The 15,321-nt window shown below is 41.4% G+C and overlaps 2 protein-coding genes and 2 long non-coding RNA genes across 18 annotated transcripts in view; 2 read left to right on the forward strand and 2 right to left on the reverse strand.

Annotated features, from left to right (window-relative positions):
• The window catches only part of TMTC4 (transmembrane O-mannosyltransferase targeting cadherins 4), a 56,052-nt gene extending 52,011 nt beyond the window's left edge, over positions 1-4,041 (forward strand). For both annotated transcript variants that reach the window (XM_081858102.1, XM_081858103.1), the window contains exon 18: positions 350-4,041. In XM_081858102.1, coding sequence (XP_081714228.1) covers positions 350-501 — 152 coding nt within the window. In that variant the 3' untranslated portion in view covers positions 502-4,041. The remainder of the gene's footprint in view (positions 1-349) is intronic.
• LOC309339882 lies at positions 3,066-5,571 on the reverse strand. Its single transcript, XR_014155609.1, has 2 exons — positions 5,454-5,571; positions 3,066-5,324 (listed from the first exon to the last, which is right to left on the reverse strand). It is a non-coding gene; the product is annotated as an uncharacterized lncRNA (long non-coding RNA).
• A 534-nt stretch (positions 5,572-6,105) lies between these two features.
• Positions 6,106-15,321, forward strand: part of GGACT (gamma-glutamylamine cyclotransferase) — a 51,411-nt gene continuing 42,195 nt past the window's right edge. For 12 of the 14 annotated variants that reach the window (XR_014155565.1, XR_014155566.1, XR_014155567.1 and 9 more), the window contains exon 1: positions 6,106-6,236. The gene's annotated coding sequence lies outside the window, so the exon portion shown is untranslated. Of the gene's footprint in view, positions 6,237-6,475; positions 6,891-15,321 lie in introns of those variants that run through there. The other 2 variants (XM_081858374.1, XM_081858376.1) reach the window with 2 other exon arrangements.
• Positions 9,632-13,391, reverse strand: LOC309339929. Its single transcript, XR_014155668.1, has 3 exons — positions 13,244-13,391; positions 10,466-12,621; positions 9,632-10,243 (listed from the first exon to the last, which is right to left on the reverse strand). It is a non-coding gene; the product is annotated as an uncharacterized lncRNA (long non-coding RNA).

Raw genomic sequence — 15,321 nt, forward strand, 5'->3', positions numbered from 1 at the left:
AGGAGTTCCAAAAATGCAAAGCTCAATGCATTGTATAATAGACCAACCAGGCAGCACACTACAGCCAGAGGTGGCTGCATGTCAGTGGTGGCAAATTGGCTCTTTTGTGCCATGCTTGCAAACCGCCATGAGCTCTCCTGATAAAAACAGCAATTTATGGCTCTAGCACAATCCACTCTTGTCATTCCCTGGCCTGCTCAGCTCCCAAACGTGTCCCCTCCAGCTGGCAACAGAGCAGGCTGCCACCATGCCGGCAGCCAACCAAATGTTTTAATGTTTTCTAAGTAATTGGCAAGATTGTCTGTCCTTCAACGATGTTGCTAACAAAAACTCCTCTTTGCTGTTTCAGCTGTGCTGTACCATCGCTGGGGAAATCTTGACTTAGCCAAGAAACACTATGAAATCTCTCTGAAGCTTGACCCCACAGCAGCTGGGACCAGGGAAAACTATAGTCTTTTAAAAAGGAAACTGGACCAACTGGGGAAAAAAGGCGATGTCTGAGGTTTCTTCTCAGGCTTTGAATGCGTACTGCATACCATTTATTGGCAACATGGCTACTAATCACCAGGGAGAGAAGCATTCAGTCATACTGTCATTTAAAAAAACACAACAATAACCCAATAATTATAGCACCAGCAACAAATACTCAAAATGTTTCTTGAAGTCTAGTGGCAGAAGTAAATTTCTTTACAAAAAATAAAAAGCAACGCTGGTTTTGAAATTTTCATTTGGAGAACCGAAAGGTTTGTATTTATGCTTTCAGCTTTTTGACCCAATTTCAAAACCTGTTGAATATTTACATTCTTATACTCTGAGCACTTGTGCTGGTAGGGGCAACTTACTCAAATAAAAAGGAGGACATATTCAAAATGCATGTAGCAGTGGAGTGTGAATGTACCACAGTACAATTATGTGGAAAAGAAATATAATTTATTTTGCCCGTGCATACATCTTACTGATGCAGGAATTCTGATGCAGCGTTGGTATGAAAGTGGCCCAGTGAATTACTGAGAGCACAAATGTTGGTTCATTAATCTTTGGAGAGGCCATGCTTCAGAAACATGGGGGAGGGTGTTTGTTCTTCTGGCAGGATTTGCGCAATACACTGCTAATATACTTGGTAAGAACAGGATAGAATGAACTATTTTCAACAAATTATGGTGAATTGAGGATTGAAGTTTAATTCAAATTGTTTTTAGATTCAGAATCTATCCTTAGTTGCTGTTGTACAGCTTAAAGGTAGTGACTTGAATGGTCAAGCATCCCAAAGTAACCGTCAAGAGTACTTTAAACTGTAAAGCCTTTCGTGTTTGGTAGTTTGCCCAGAATCTTGTAATGCTTCAGCTGGGCAGTGGTTATTACATTTTTAGATGTTTGATTAGGTTTTAATCTGCTGTCTTGTTGGTAGCAGCTTTCATTAGGGTATCAGTAGCTGAAATCCAAGTGGCATATGAAGGGTTCTTCAGTCTTCTCTGGGGATGATAGCAGACTTAATTTTTCTCTGTGGGTTAATAGTTCCTTAAAGAAGTGGCAGCCCAGTTAACATGTTCTAAAATCCTTCACATGGAACATCCCTAAGGGTGCAGCCAAGTGCAGGAAGAAATGTCTGATCTGGGCCATTGTAGCCTAAAGTAGTAAAGAGATGTGGTTGCGACGTCTTTATTGGCAAAGAAAGGATTTATGTCAACATTGCACCCTAGATGCAATGTTGAGATATCCACCTGTGTAATCTTGACAGTCCCAGATAAACTATTGTTTTCCAGCTTTAGGGATTGCCTAAAGACCACTAACAGACAGGTACAGTTCACCTAAAAATCAATGATAGCATATCAGAAAAAGATCTGTTCTTCCATACTTCAATTTATTCTTGCTGCAGATTGAATTTTCCAGGAGCAAAGTCAAAATCAAATGTTGTCCTTTTTTGTCCTGCTACGTACCGGTATATTGTGCAAGACAGATATTGCTGCATTAGAATCCTTCCCATATAGAGCATATTTCTCAGAATGGAAAGATCAGAATTGAGTTTCAAAAAAGAAAACTCTTCATACAATATATGTACCAGTTGGTGCACTTAGCTTTGGCAGCTATCTTGTTATGCATTCAGTACAACCCTTAAAAAACGGATGCTATGGACCCAATCAAGCCCTTAGAGCTGGAGACAAAGATCCAACCACTGGACAGCATGCACATCCTGAATTGATTAGGATTTGCAACTGCTCCCAATATGTTCTAAATGTATCAGTCCCTTGAATAAAATAGTTTTAACTGTTGTAATACACAGGATGCTGACAGTCTTGCTATATGGAATATTATAAAATAATGTGAATGACCCCAATAAGAACATACACAAGAAAAAAGTGTACAAACTATAAATAGAAATCATTTCCACTGGTTGTTTTATGTTTTGTTTTTTAATGATTCAGCCATTTCCTCTAACATACAGTGCTTACAGACCATTTTCTCAGATGGGATAAGATTTTAATAATAGTTCTATGTTTGAATATTGTTGATGTCTGATGTAATTAATTGTCTGATTCATTACTATTGCCTGCAGTTTACATATGATACTTATCCCTGTTGGCCTGCACTATTTGTTTGGTATGAACATAGTGAGTTAATATTTTATGTAGAGCATGAAACATTTCTTTAAATTTACTTTTTTTGTTAACAGCCTGGAAATGTTTGGATCTCCTGATTTGAAAGCATATGTAAAGTAGATCAGCATTTTCTAGACTTTTGTTGGTATAATAATACTTGAAATTAACGTGTCTCCTAGCTGTCAGCTCTGTCATGTGAATGTAACTACAAAACATTGCCTAGGCAAACTTTTTGAATAGTGTCCTAAAGGCTACTTCACATATTATGCAGAGGCAACCTTAGCTATACAACCAAGCCTAAACTTGACATGGAGCTGCAACCAACTCTGCAACCACATTCATATGTGGCATTTTTCCATGTATGCTTATGGCATATTGTGTGTATATGTATTTTTGGGAGGGCAGAATGGTGATGTGTGAAGTGATCCTACTTTTAAAAATGATAATTAAATGTCAGACAGATTGCTATAATTCAGTTTTAGAAATTTATTTTAAATTTAGAAACATTATAAAAAGGCTTTAAAAATATACAGTAATGCGGCTTTAAAAAATATACAGTAGTAAATGGCTAAGTCACACAAAGAGTAAACCCACTGTATTCAAGGTGGTTAGTTAGTTATGACTACAAATCCATTGATTTTAATGGTACTATTCTAACTTAGTCAGATACCACCCATAAGAAGAAGAAAATTTCAGTCTCTTCCTACCACCCCTGCTATACACTTAGCAAAGGCATACATGTCTCTTAACATTCAAAAGCCATGAAGGCAAAAGTGAGCTGTGTGCCGTTTTAGGCTGCTGGCCTGATATATCCAACATAGTTTGATCCTCTGCATCCCAGTTCAATTCAACTCAACTGCATGTCACCACAGTACTTAGGATTACATGTAAGGTGGCAATCCTAGACATACTTGCCTAGGAGTAAGTCCAGTGGAACTTCCTTCTGAATAAACAGATGTAGAATGGGGCTGTTTGTTTGGAAAGCTGGAACCGGATCTTTTGAAATTGTAGTGCAAATTCTGAGGTTAAAACTCTTTTGAAAATAGTGAATAAGCAGTGACTGCTGCCTACTAAATCTACTTACTAAAAAGCGGAGTGTACAGAAGATTGTTTCATTTCTGTGATACAAGGTTTGTCATAAGCATCTACACTTTTGTAAGCACAAACAAGTATGGGCTTTATACTGAAATAATTGTTTTAGCACTCAACAAAAGATTTGTAGCCAATTTGGTGATATGTCCAATGAATGTCAGCCTCTGATGTATTATAAATTTCTTCGTGGCCTATTAAACTGTATGGCTGGATAATAATAAAAAGTGAGGACTTTGAAGACAATGGTTAGCAACTGATGTTTTAGTTCTTGATAATGACATTGAATTTTAATGAATACATTCCAGTTTCTTTTATAAGACAACATTTGTAATAAAACCTCATCTGTTCTTTGGCTGTTGTGGATTTTATAAGAGTAAAAATAAAACCTGCTCAATAACAACGATAAAAGTAATGTTTCAGAAAGGGCAGTGGCAATGCATCAAATGGAAAAGGGGGAAAGCACTTTTTTTCTAAATAGCTGTGGTTGTTTTGTTGTTTAACTTTGAAACAATACAACTGGGAGCACCTGCTTTGAGCAGAGCTGGGGGGGTGGGGGCGTATGCTAAAATCTTTATCCACATGAAGTTTTGGTGCTCAAATTTGGCTTCTCCTCTGCAGCTGCTTTCCTACACCAAGTGGGGGGGGGTAATATATATTGTCCCCTCACTTAGTTTGATCCTCTCTAGCACAATACATGTTTATGGTCTGCTTTTTAGTGTAATAGCAACTCTGTATCTGGCCTGCCCTATGGCTCTTGTGATATCTACACATAAAAAAGATTGGGATAGGCCAGAGCTGACGTTAGGTAGTTCAGGTGATGAATATTTGGATAAAATAAGTTTAGGAGAAAACTTGTCAGATTGCCACTACTCAAACTGAGAGAGAATTTTTTTCACCATCTTGACAAGGATGAAAATCACTTTGGCATGAAGCTTAAATTAGCTTGTACATACAATAGTTTTTGATAAGAGATTTGAGATCTACACTTCATAAAACTTAGCTCTGATTCTCCCCCAATTCATCTTACATTAAGTACATATAGATATGGCCCAAAGGCAGCAAGGAAGGATCAAGGCCCTCTATATGTTACTATAGTTTCTAAGTGTCTGTTGAACATCCTACAGGGAGAGAGAATATCTCGAAATCTGCGGAAAGATACTATTCTCACCCCAATATCTCAAGCGTGCATTTGGTTGGTGAGAATCTTGAAGAACCTGTTGTTCCGGACTGTTGTTCTGTTTTGTTTTAAGATAGGTTGTTTTTTTGTTTTAAGATTTTGATACTGCAAAATTAGTTATAAAGTGGCAATTCCACCCTGCTCAGTCCTAGCCTTCCAACCCTCTCTTCCTAAGGCTAGCACTAACTAGAAAGCTGCGGTTTCCACCTTCTTCTTGTAATGTGAAGAAATTCAACAGGTGTAGTTAGTTGCTCAGCCCTGCATCTCCACGATGGACCGTAGTTTGGAAGTCTCCAATCCTACGAGAATTAAAGCCAGAGGGTCCCTGGTCAGAAGGAAAAGTGGCAAGTCTGTAAGAAAGTGCACAGCAGGCAGAAATCCAACACGCACAGCAGCCTTTCCAACATAGCGATTGTGGAGTTTCTGAGTAAGCATTTCTGGCACCAATGCAATAACTCCTGTGGAAAACCACTTAGAGTGAGTAGCTTAAGAGATTTTTTTTTTTTAAAGCGGTTTATATATTTTTTTTAATTCATAAAAAATCTTAACACGTAACATGCAAGCTTCACAAAAGTCAGTGAACTTACCTCCCAAGTGAGCAGACATAGGTACGGGGTGGCCACATATATTGGGTGAAACGACCGGCTCCTGCCCGCTGCCCTTCACTGAAGAAAGTTATCGAGCCGTTCGGCCTTTCCTTCGCCTGCTTTTCCCGCCGCACTGCGCAGGCGCGCGGTTGCCTAGACAACGGCGGCTTTCCTCGCCGCCTTCTTTCCTCCGGGCGTTCCTCCTTCCGCTAATTCTGTCACGTTGAAGAAACGTGACGTCAATCACCTCTTGGAAAAGGCGGGAGTAAGAGCTCGCCGAAGGCGCCCACAGAGCTGAACAGTTGAAGAGTGACAACCAACTTCCCAGCTTCCGGCTCGATTTAGCCCTAATTTCCAGCAGCCTGGTATACCTGCGCTAGATGGCGCAGTCTCAGCTCCGTTGAGTTCATTGGGACTTGTGGTGACAGCTCCTACTGTCACAAATAGGAGTGTCATAAATCAATCCTCCCTCGGCTTCGGCTCCCTTTCCTCCTCGTGAAATGTTGGGAAGATAGTGGCGTGTTGGCGCTCCAGTTTTCTAAAGGTTTAAAAAGTCAAAAGATCGTTTCCCCCCCCCCCTCACAGAATGAGCATCGACCCCGTCTTCAGCACGTGAAATGGCAACTCTAAACTAACTCTCTGTGGAGAACGCCGAGCAGCCCCGCCCACTCCCTCAGGTTCTAAAGGGCAACGGCGCACTCCGGAAGCGGCCGGAGCAAGTTTGTGCGATTGGCAAGCGCACTCTAGGACCCGGGCTCTAAACACGGCTGTTCAAACTGGCGGGTGAGCTTCTTTCTTCAAACGGCTTGCCGCCTTTTTTAAACATGCGAGCGCGAGGGAAGAAGTGGGAGACCCTTATAGGTTATTGTAAAAGGTTATTGGTTAAAAGCGAGGTCATGTGATGGTGGGCTCGGGATAGGAAAGGAAGGCGCGCGCAGTTTCTCTCTTCTCACTCTCCCCCCCCCCCCCGCCTAACTCATTTAGTCAACCGTTTTCTTTCAGGCGTTGGCTTTTAAATCGGCGCGCGCCAGCTGGGGCGCGCGGGTGGGGGGGGATCACGTGAGAGGAGGAGGAAAGCCCGATTGGTTGGCGCCTCATGGAACCTGTCGTGGGGCGAGCGTCGGATTCTCTCGAGGGTTGTAGAAGATAGAGAGTCGCTTGTTTGCCTCAACCGGCTCGCAGCTGCGCAGAACAGATCCCGTCGTTTTAGACGCGGATACACCCGCATACGTTCCGCTGCATTTAGAAGCGCCCGAGTTACGATATCGACCTGCTTTGCATGCGCAGTTTCCTGTTGAAACTGTGTTATTCGCGATGTAATTGGATGCGTGTCAAGGCCTTCTTTTTGCACGCTCATTCACTGCTGCAAGGGCGTTACGACTGACACACGTGCGTTTTTTTCCTATTCCCTATGATATTATCTTTCTGCTGCTTTAGGTACCTTGGCTTTTGACTATGAATATATAAAACCACTGAATTATTTGCAAGGGTTTTGTTTTTTTAGAGCTTTGTTTGTTTGTTTGTTTTGGGGGGGGGGGTTAAACGCGCTTCATTTTCTCCAGTGAAAGATTAAGGCAGCCTAAAGCCCGGGGGCCGGATGCAGCCCAATTGCCTTCTCAATCCGGCCCACGGACAGTCCGGGAATCAGCGTGTTTTTTACATGAGTAGAATGTGTTCTTTTATTTAAAATGTATCTCTGGGTTATTTGTGGGGCATAGGAATTTGTTCATATTTTTTTTTTCCAAAATATAGTTCGGCCCACCAGTCTGAGGGACAGTGGTGCCCACGGCTGAGAAAGATTGCTGACCCCTGGTTTAATGAGACCATGTAGTGCCTTATAGCTAGATTTTTAGCAGGTAACGTCAACTGAGCGTTGAACAGAATGTCAAACACTCCCCACCCAAAAGGGAAGGTTCCTCTCCAACCTTACACTTTAGTCAGGCCGAAAACGTAAAAGGCAGCAGGACTTGTGCTTGTTGTTGTCATTTAGTCGTGTCCGACTCTTCGTGACCCCATGGACCAGAACACGCCAGGCACTTCTGTCTTCCACTGCCTCCGACAGTTTGGTCAAACTCGTGCTGGTAGCTTCGAGAACACTGTCCAACCATCTCATCCTCTGTTGTCCCCTTCTCCTTGTGCCCTCCATCTTTCCCAACAGCAGGGTCTCTTCCAGGGAGTCTTCTCTTCTCATGAGGTGGCCAAAGTATTGGAGCCTCAGCTTCAGGATCTGTCCTTCCAGTGAGCACTCAGGGCTGATTTCCTTCAGAATGGATAGGTTTGGTCTTCTTGCAGTCCATGGGACTCTCAAGAGTCTCCTCCAGCACCATAATTCAAAAGCATCAATTCTTCAGCGGTCAGCCTTCTTTATGGTCCAGCTCTCACTTCCATACATCACTGATAGTTTGCCATAATTGCCATCGCTACACAACAAAGGGACTTGTAGTGCTACAGTGGTACCTCGGGTTAAGTACTTAATTTGTTCTGGAGGTCCGTTCTTAACCTGAAACTGTTCTTAACCTGAAGCACCACTTTAGCTAATGGGGCCTCCTGCTGCCTTCGCGCCACTGGAGCAAGATTTCTGTTCTCATCCTGAAGCAAAGTTCTTAACCCGAGGTACTATTTCTGGGTTAGTGGAGTCTGTAACCTGAAGCGTCTGTAACCTGAAGTTTCTGTAACCCGAGGTACCACTGTATATATTTTCAGGAGAAAGCTAACATAACATTGTGCAAAGTTTAATTCTAGATGTTGTTTTAAAAAGTTATTAGCCCTTACAGAGACAATGAAAAATATGGCTCAGAATCAAATGGCAAGTTGTGGGTAGGGATGCAGAGTTATTTTCTAAAATATCTTATTTTTATATTTTGACAACAAACAGGGAGAGGGGAATGTTTAGGGAGTTGTAGTGACTGAACATTTGCAGTAAGCACAATATTTATGGCTCCATCTGTCAGCATTAGTCTTGTAATACAAACTTCAAGATCAACTCAGGTAGTTGTAACATAAGCAAGCACTTTCAGCTGTGAACCTGATCGGTTTATTTCACAACAGTAACTGTTTTTTGTGTTTTGTATAACTGCCAGCTACAACTACAGTTGGAACAGAGTTTACTTGAATTTATTGTTTCAAGTTGTCTGAATTTTTTTTTTTTTCATTATTGCAATTCTTTCCCCTGGGAATCACATCCATAGATTTGTGTTTTTGATCCTAGCAGTGTTCTGATGTGCCTCTTGCTAATCCCTTAGCATTCCTTGGGGAACATCAAGGGTGTACTGCACAGAAGCCTATGCAGTACTTCAGACTTCTTGCACCCATTACTCCCTGCACTTTTGAGTTTTTTAAATACAGAATTTCTGTGAATGAATTATGTCCTTGGGATAGCCTTGCAGAGAAGGGCAATTTGTGTGTGTGTATGCTTATATGGAGTCTATATACCTATATGTCACAGGGCAGCTTGAGCATCTGGAAGCAACTTGTCAAGCAGGAATATCTGTTTCGTCCTTGGCAAATGACTGACCTAACTGCAAGATTATCTTAAAGGTGTAGGTGTGTGACATGCATAGCCATGTCGCTAGGAACATGAGAACTTGTATCATGTCCAGTCAGACTGGTCCATCTAGCTCAGTATTGCTATATACTAGTGGCAGCTGCTCTCCAGGGTTTAAGACAGGAGTTTTTCCTAGTCCTACTTTTACTACTACTACTACTACTAATAATAATAATAATAATTTATTATTTATACCCCGCCCATCTGGCTGGGCCTCCCCAGCCACTCTGGGCGGCTTCCAAAAAAATATTAAAATACTGTAATACATCAAACATTAAAAGCTTCCCTAAACAGGGCTGCCTTCAGATGTCTTCTAAAAGTCTGGTAGTTGTTGTTCTCTTTGACATCTGGTGGGCAGGCATTCCACAGGGAGGGTGCCACTACCAAGAAGGCCCTCTGCCTGGTTCCCTGTAACTTGGCTTCTCGCAGTGAGGGAACCACCAGAAGGCCCTCGGTGCTGGACCTCAGTGTCTGGGTAGAACTTGGAGATGCTGGGGATTGAAGCTGTGGCCTTCTGCTTGGCAAGCAGTTACTGTAATACTTCCATATTCTTGGATATTGAAGTATTTTTCTGGCAGCAACCCATCACATTGCTGTTGCAACTGGATATTCATAAGTGCATGTGCTCTGACACGTCTAACAAGATTACATTGGTGACTGAGAGCTTATTCAACTGTTCGGCTATATATCTTGTCCTTATTCTGTAGCTAGTCTGTTTGATTTTTCATACTTCTTTTTATGGTTGCTGGACACTGATATGCTTCACAAAGGCTGTATTTGGATGTAATGCTAACCATTGTTTAGTGTTATGACGGTGAACCACAGGCTTCTACGCACACACATACTTCCTTTTTCTTCGGTATACCCAGGAAGAACATCAGAAGTGTTCTTTTCAGATTAACCACAGCTTAGTATGTAAACTGAATCCTAAATTGTGGTTAATTTTTACATTTGAAACAAGCCTACTTCATAAACCTTGGAACCTAACCCTTGTGTAAGAAGCAATTCCCTTGTACCCCAAAGGGTGAGTGGATTAAAAAGAAAGGCTTTTATTCAGTTTGTTCTACATTTGACACTAACTATATAAAGAAGCATATAAACCTTTAATAATCTTAAATTTCTATCTCCAAGCAAGTATATGCAGTTGCTTAGTGGTATTGTGAATAAAGCTGAAATACTGTACTGCAAGGTAGCTACTGGATTATGGTGCAAAATTCAACTATACAGGAATAGATTACAGTGGTACCTTGGGTTAAGAACTTAATTTGTTCTGGAGGTCTGTTCTTAACCTGAAACTATTCTTAACCTGAAGCACTACTTTGGCTAATGGGGCCTGCCACTGTGCTGCCGCTGCACGATTTCTGTTCTCATCCTGAAGCAAAGTTCTTAACCCGGGGTAATATTTCTGGGTTAGCGGAGTCTGTAACCTGAAGCGTATGTAACCCGAGGTACCACTGTAGTATAAAACATGGTTTTGTAAAGAAATAAACTTGAACATCCACATTTAAACAAAAGTTAGTAATGAATTAATTGTTACTAACCTCTCTGTCGTGATAAGAAGTTGTGATAATAGGGAACAGTAGTTTTATAAGATGGCACTGTACCATCTTAATCCATTTGGTAGGAAAACCATGGGACAGATAATTTATTTTCTTAGGAGTTGTGGCTTGACCTGTCCCCGCATCTCACAGCAAGCAATGGATAAAAATGTGGTGGGGGTGGGAGCAAGCCGGACACATATCCCAAAGACTTGCAGTTGGCCAAACATAATGAGGAAGCCATGGAAGAAGCAGAATGTTAACTGAACATTATATTATTTATGTGAACTATGTTTCAAAGATGAAATTGGGCTAAAAACATCTTGTTAGGTCCAGACATGAAGATAAGGGAAAATATGGGAGATTCAGAATTATTAAGGTGACTAGCTAACAGAGGATGTTGGGAAGTAAAGAAATAGCCTAGAGTTGCAACCGATTTCAGCTGCCACTGGGCAAAGTCCAGTATTTGGGCTTGGTAAACACGATTATTGATGCAGTGAGCTTGTGATAGAAGAGTCCATGAAACAGAATAAGAAGCCTAAAGCATTACCTGAGTTTTGAGGATTTTTCTGTAGTTCTGAGACAGGACATAACATAGTGATGAAGAAAAATACATTATTTGTGGTGATCTTCCAGGGCTATGACTGCTGTGCCCTTTAGCAGTGAATTCATTTTGCCCAGACGAAGACACACTTGAATGAAGACTCTTTTTCCAAACAACACTATACAGTGGTACCTCGGGTTAAGTACTTAATTCGTTCCAAAGGTCCGTTCTTAACCTGAAACTGTTCTTAACCTGAAACACCACTTTAGCTAATGGGGCCTCCTGCTGCTGCCGCACCGCTGGAGCACGATTTCTGTTCTCATCCTGAAGCAAAGTTCTTAACCCGAGGTACTATTTCTGGGTTAGTGGAGTCTGTAACATGAAGCGTATGTAACCCGAGGTGCCACTGTATTTGCTTCCACAGCCATGAGTGCATGGCTTATCTGTTTAAAGCTCTGCTGAGTCCCTCTCCAACTCTTTTATCTCAGCATCTGGATGCAGATGCATCTTTTTTGAAAGAGGGAAAAAACATAGTTGCTTAAAATAAGCTCTCCTCTAGGTTAGCCACCAGCTATCAAATGCTAGTCTCAACAGAAATGTATGTCACGGCATCAGAATACTGCTGAAATGTAGACTCTAGAGAACTACAAGGAAGTTCACAGCTGATAGGTAGCCACTGAAAAGGCCTCTGTACTTGATGTTCAGACACGATGCACTGATAGTATTGAGATAATGTTCTCATTTGTAGAGTGTTTCACATTGATTTGGGAGGAAGTCCTCCAAAAAGCAGGTGCTCTAATCCAAGTTTTTTTATTTAACCCAGATTACATTATTTAAAGACCCTACTAGTGGATATAAAACCAACAGAAATCTTGTGGTGAATTGAACTTCAGAAATACCGTCCTCTTTACAATAGAACCCCTATATTCTAGTTGCATGCTAGGGAGGAACATGTATCTGTTCTAATAGATTTCACTTCTGGTTCTTGGAAGACTGGACATAGCATGGATTTTTTTGTGCAATATGGGGTCTCAGGGATAATGGAGATGTAATGAAGTTGCCTTTAGGATTTTGTACACATTTTAAATGTACCTTACTGTTATTGATATGCATGTCTTCAGAAATGATTTGACACTGTTAGCTCCTTGTGGGTTCCTTGACCTATAAGGCAAGCTAGAAATGAAGTAAATAATGATCCTGTTTCAGATTCAATGCATCAAATAAGCCATCTGATGTTGGACAGTTGCAGGGGTAGGGGTTGTTAACCAGTCTGTTAAGTACAATTTAGGCCAGTCTTATAGGTATTGCCCAGTGTTATCACCCCAGTAGTTGCAATGCTGTTTGTTTTCACAAACCAGAACTTCATCATTTTGGAGTGGACGACTGCTGAGAGGAGACTCTAACCTCTTGATTTCAAAGGGGCCGTGGCTTCCACTGGTGCCTCCCTGGCTAATGTAAGAAAGGTGTTTTGCCATAAACGGTTCTGAGGTATTTGGTGAGGTTGGAGAGAGGTCGGCCCAAGCAGGAAGCCCGTTGTCTGCCCTGTAAAGAAAATAGCAAGTTACAAAATGAAAGCATCAAAGAACCAACAGGATGCAGTCCCAGGAGTCTCTTCTGGCATGTGGGTCCTCCTTGAAAGTTAGTACTGAGTGAAGAGTGACCTTAAAACTCACTTTATTCAAACAGACTAAGCTCAGGTTTAAAGTTCAAGACATTTTGTTTTTTCACCTGTTTCCTACAGTTTTCAGAAACTTCTGAAGAATTAATGTGTAACTATATCTGGTCCCTGAGCCAACAGCCAGGACTCTTTTTTTTCTTTTTTGCCAAGGGAAAATAGGATGCTATATTGTACTGTACGAGCCTTTCAATTCTAACATGTCTGGAACCACCAGAATATTGCACATAGGATCTACATGAATTGGAACACAGTAATCTACCTTAAACCAAGGCAAACCACAGGTCCATCCAGGTCAATATTGTCCACACTGGCTGGCAGTGGTTCTTCAGGGTTTCAGACAGTATATTTCCCGTCCTGCCAGATGCCAGGAATAATACCTGGGACCTTCTGCATGCAGAGCAGATGTTCTGCCACTGAGCTACACTCATATTCAGCTCTGTGGGACAGTATAAATATACTAAACTGGAACAAAGAGAGAGAACCTACTTTTCTGAAGACACAGGGATCTGCCACCAGTGGAGTGTAGCCATTTATTTTCTCCAGTGTATGTGAGTCGCTGCCACATGTACAGGACTGTATATAGACATTCTCTTCCACATATACTGCTGGCCCTCTGCTAACTGAAAAATAAGTAAAGCGCATTCAAATTAGTGTTTTTAAAACAAAATCCTATATATATGTCGACCACAGCAAACTATGACAAGTTCTTAAAGAAATGGGAGTGCCTGATCACCTCATCTGTCTCCTGAGAAATCTCTATGTGGGACAAGAAGCTACAGTTAGAACTGGATATGGAACAACTGATTGGTTCAAAATTGGGAAAGGAGTACGGCAAGGCTGTATATTGTCTCCCTGCTTATTTAACTTATATGCAGAATTCATCATGCGAAAGGCTGGGCTGGATGAATCCCAAGCCGGAATTAAGATTGCCGGAAGAAATATCAACAACCTCAGATATGCAGATGACACAAAATTGATGGCAGAAAGTGAGGAGGAATTAAATAACCTTTTATTGAGGGTGAAAGAGGAGAGCGCAAAATATGGTTTGAAGCTCAACATCAAAAAAACGAAGATCATGGCCACTGGTCCCATCACCTCCTGGCAAATAGAAGGGGAAGAAATGGAGGCAGTGAGAGATTTTACTTTCTTGGGCTCCATGATCACTGCAGATGGTGACAGCAGCCACGAAATTAAAAGACGCCTGCTTCTTGGGAGAAAAGCAATGACAAACCTAGACAGCATCTTAAAAAGTAGAGACATCACCTTGCCAACAAAGGTCCGTATAGTAAAAGCTATGGTTTTCCCGGTAGTGATGTATTGAAGTGAAAGCTGGACCATAAAGAAGGCTGATCGCCGAAGAATTGATGCTTTTGAATTATGGTGCTGGAGGAGACTCTTGAGAGTCCCATGGACTGCAAGAAGATCAAATGTATCCATTCTTAAGGAAATCAGCCCTGAATGCTCACTGGAAGGACAGATCTTGAAGCTGAGGCTCCAATACTTTGGCCACCTCATGAAAAGACTCCCTGGAAAAGACCCTGATGTTGGGAAAGATGGAGGGCACAAGGAGAAGGGGACGACAGGGGATGAGATGGTTGGATAGTGTTCTCGAGGCTACCAGCATGAATTTGACCAAACTGCGGGAGGCAGTGGAAGACAGTAGTGCCTGGCGTGCTCTGGTCCATGGGGTCACGAAGAGTCGGACACGACTAAACGACTAAACAATGTGTGTGTGTGTGTGTGTGTGTGTGTGTGTGTGTAAGTGTAAATCCCACTTTTCATTACATTTACTTGATAATATGTGTTCGTAGGATTACACTCCCACTAGTTCTGTAAATGTAAATTTTAACAACAACCCTGTAAGGTTAGATAAGCTTTTATTATCATCTTATTGTGGCAGGTGGGGTTTCAAGGTAGTGGTTTGTTTAAAGCTGCCTAAGAGGTTGTGACAGTCTTCACACTGCGCAGTTTTGGGTACTATACCACCTCTCATATTTACGTATGTATATATATATATTTAGCCAGCCCCTCCAAAAAGAAATCACTAATAGAAATTAACGATTAAACTAGGTAGTTAAAATAAATGTACAGTCTGAAATGTACAGTTGGCCTGGCTGGGAGATCCTTGTTGTGTTTGCCAAGGGTGTTCTCAAGTCGCACAATATGCCTTTACTTTCTGTCATTTTTTGCATCCCCTTTTTAAAATATAGTCCTAAGCAAATCAGCTGTACCAACAATTGGATAGGCTGTCAGTCGTAGTTAAAAGAAATCGCTTGAAGAGATGACATACAGATTTCACTCATTTTCCCAGGATATTAAACTTTAATGACTGCACTATGAATATTTCATGACAATATCTTTTTGAATAGGTTGTTTTGTCCTGGAGGATATTGTACATTATAAAGCCTGATTTCTCTCTAGGCGAAATTGGTGAAGTGTTGGAACATCAACTTTCGATATTTGATTACAAGGAAAAGCACATTTTATTTCAGCCACTATGAAGCCTGATGTTGGGGGGTGGAGAGTTGTTTTGTTTTTTGACAGCTCATATGAAACTCAGTATT

The sequence above is a fragment of the Podarcis erhardii genome (assembly GCF_964252035.2).
Source record: "Podarcis erhardii genome assembly, chromosome: 4".
NCBI lineage: Eukaryota > Metazoa > Chordata > Lepidosauria > Squamata > Lacertidae > Podarcis > Podarcis erhardii.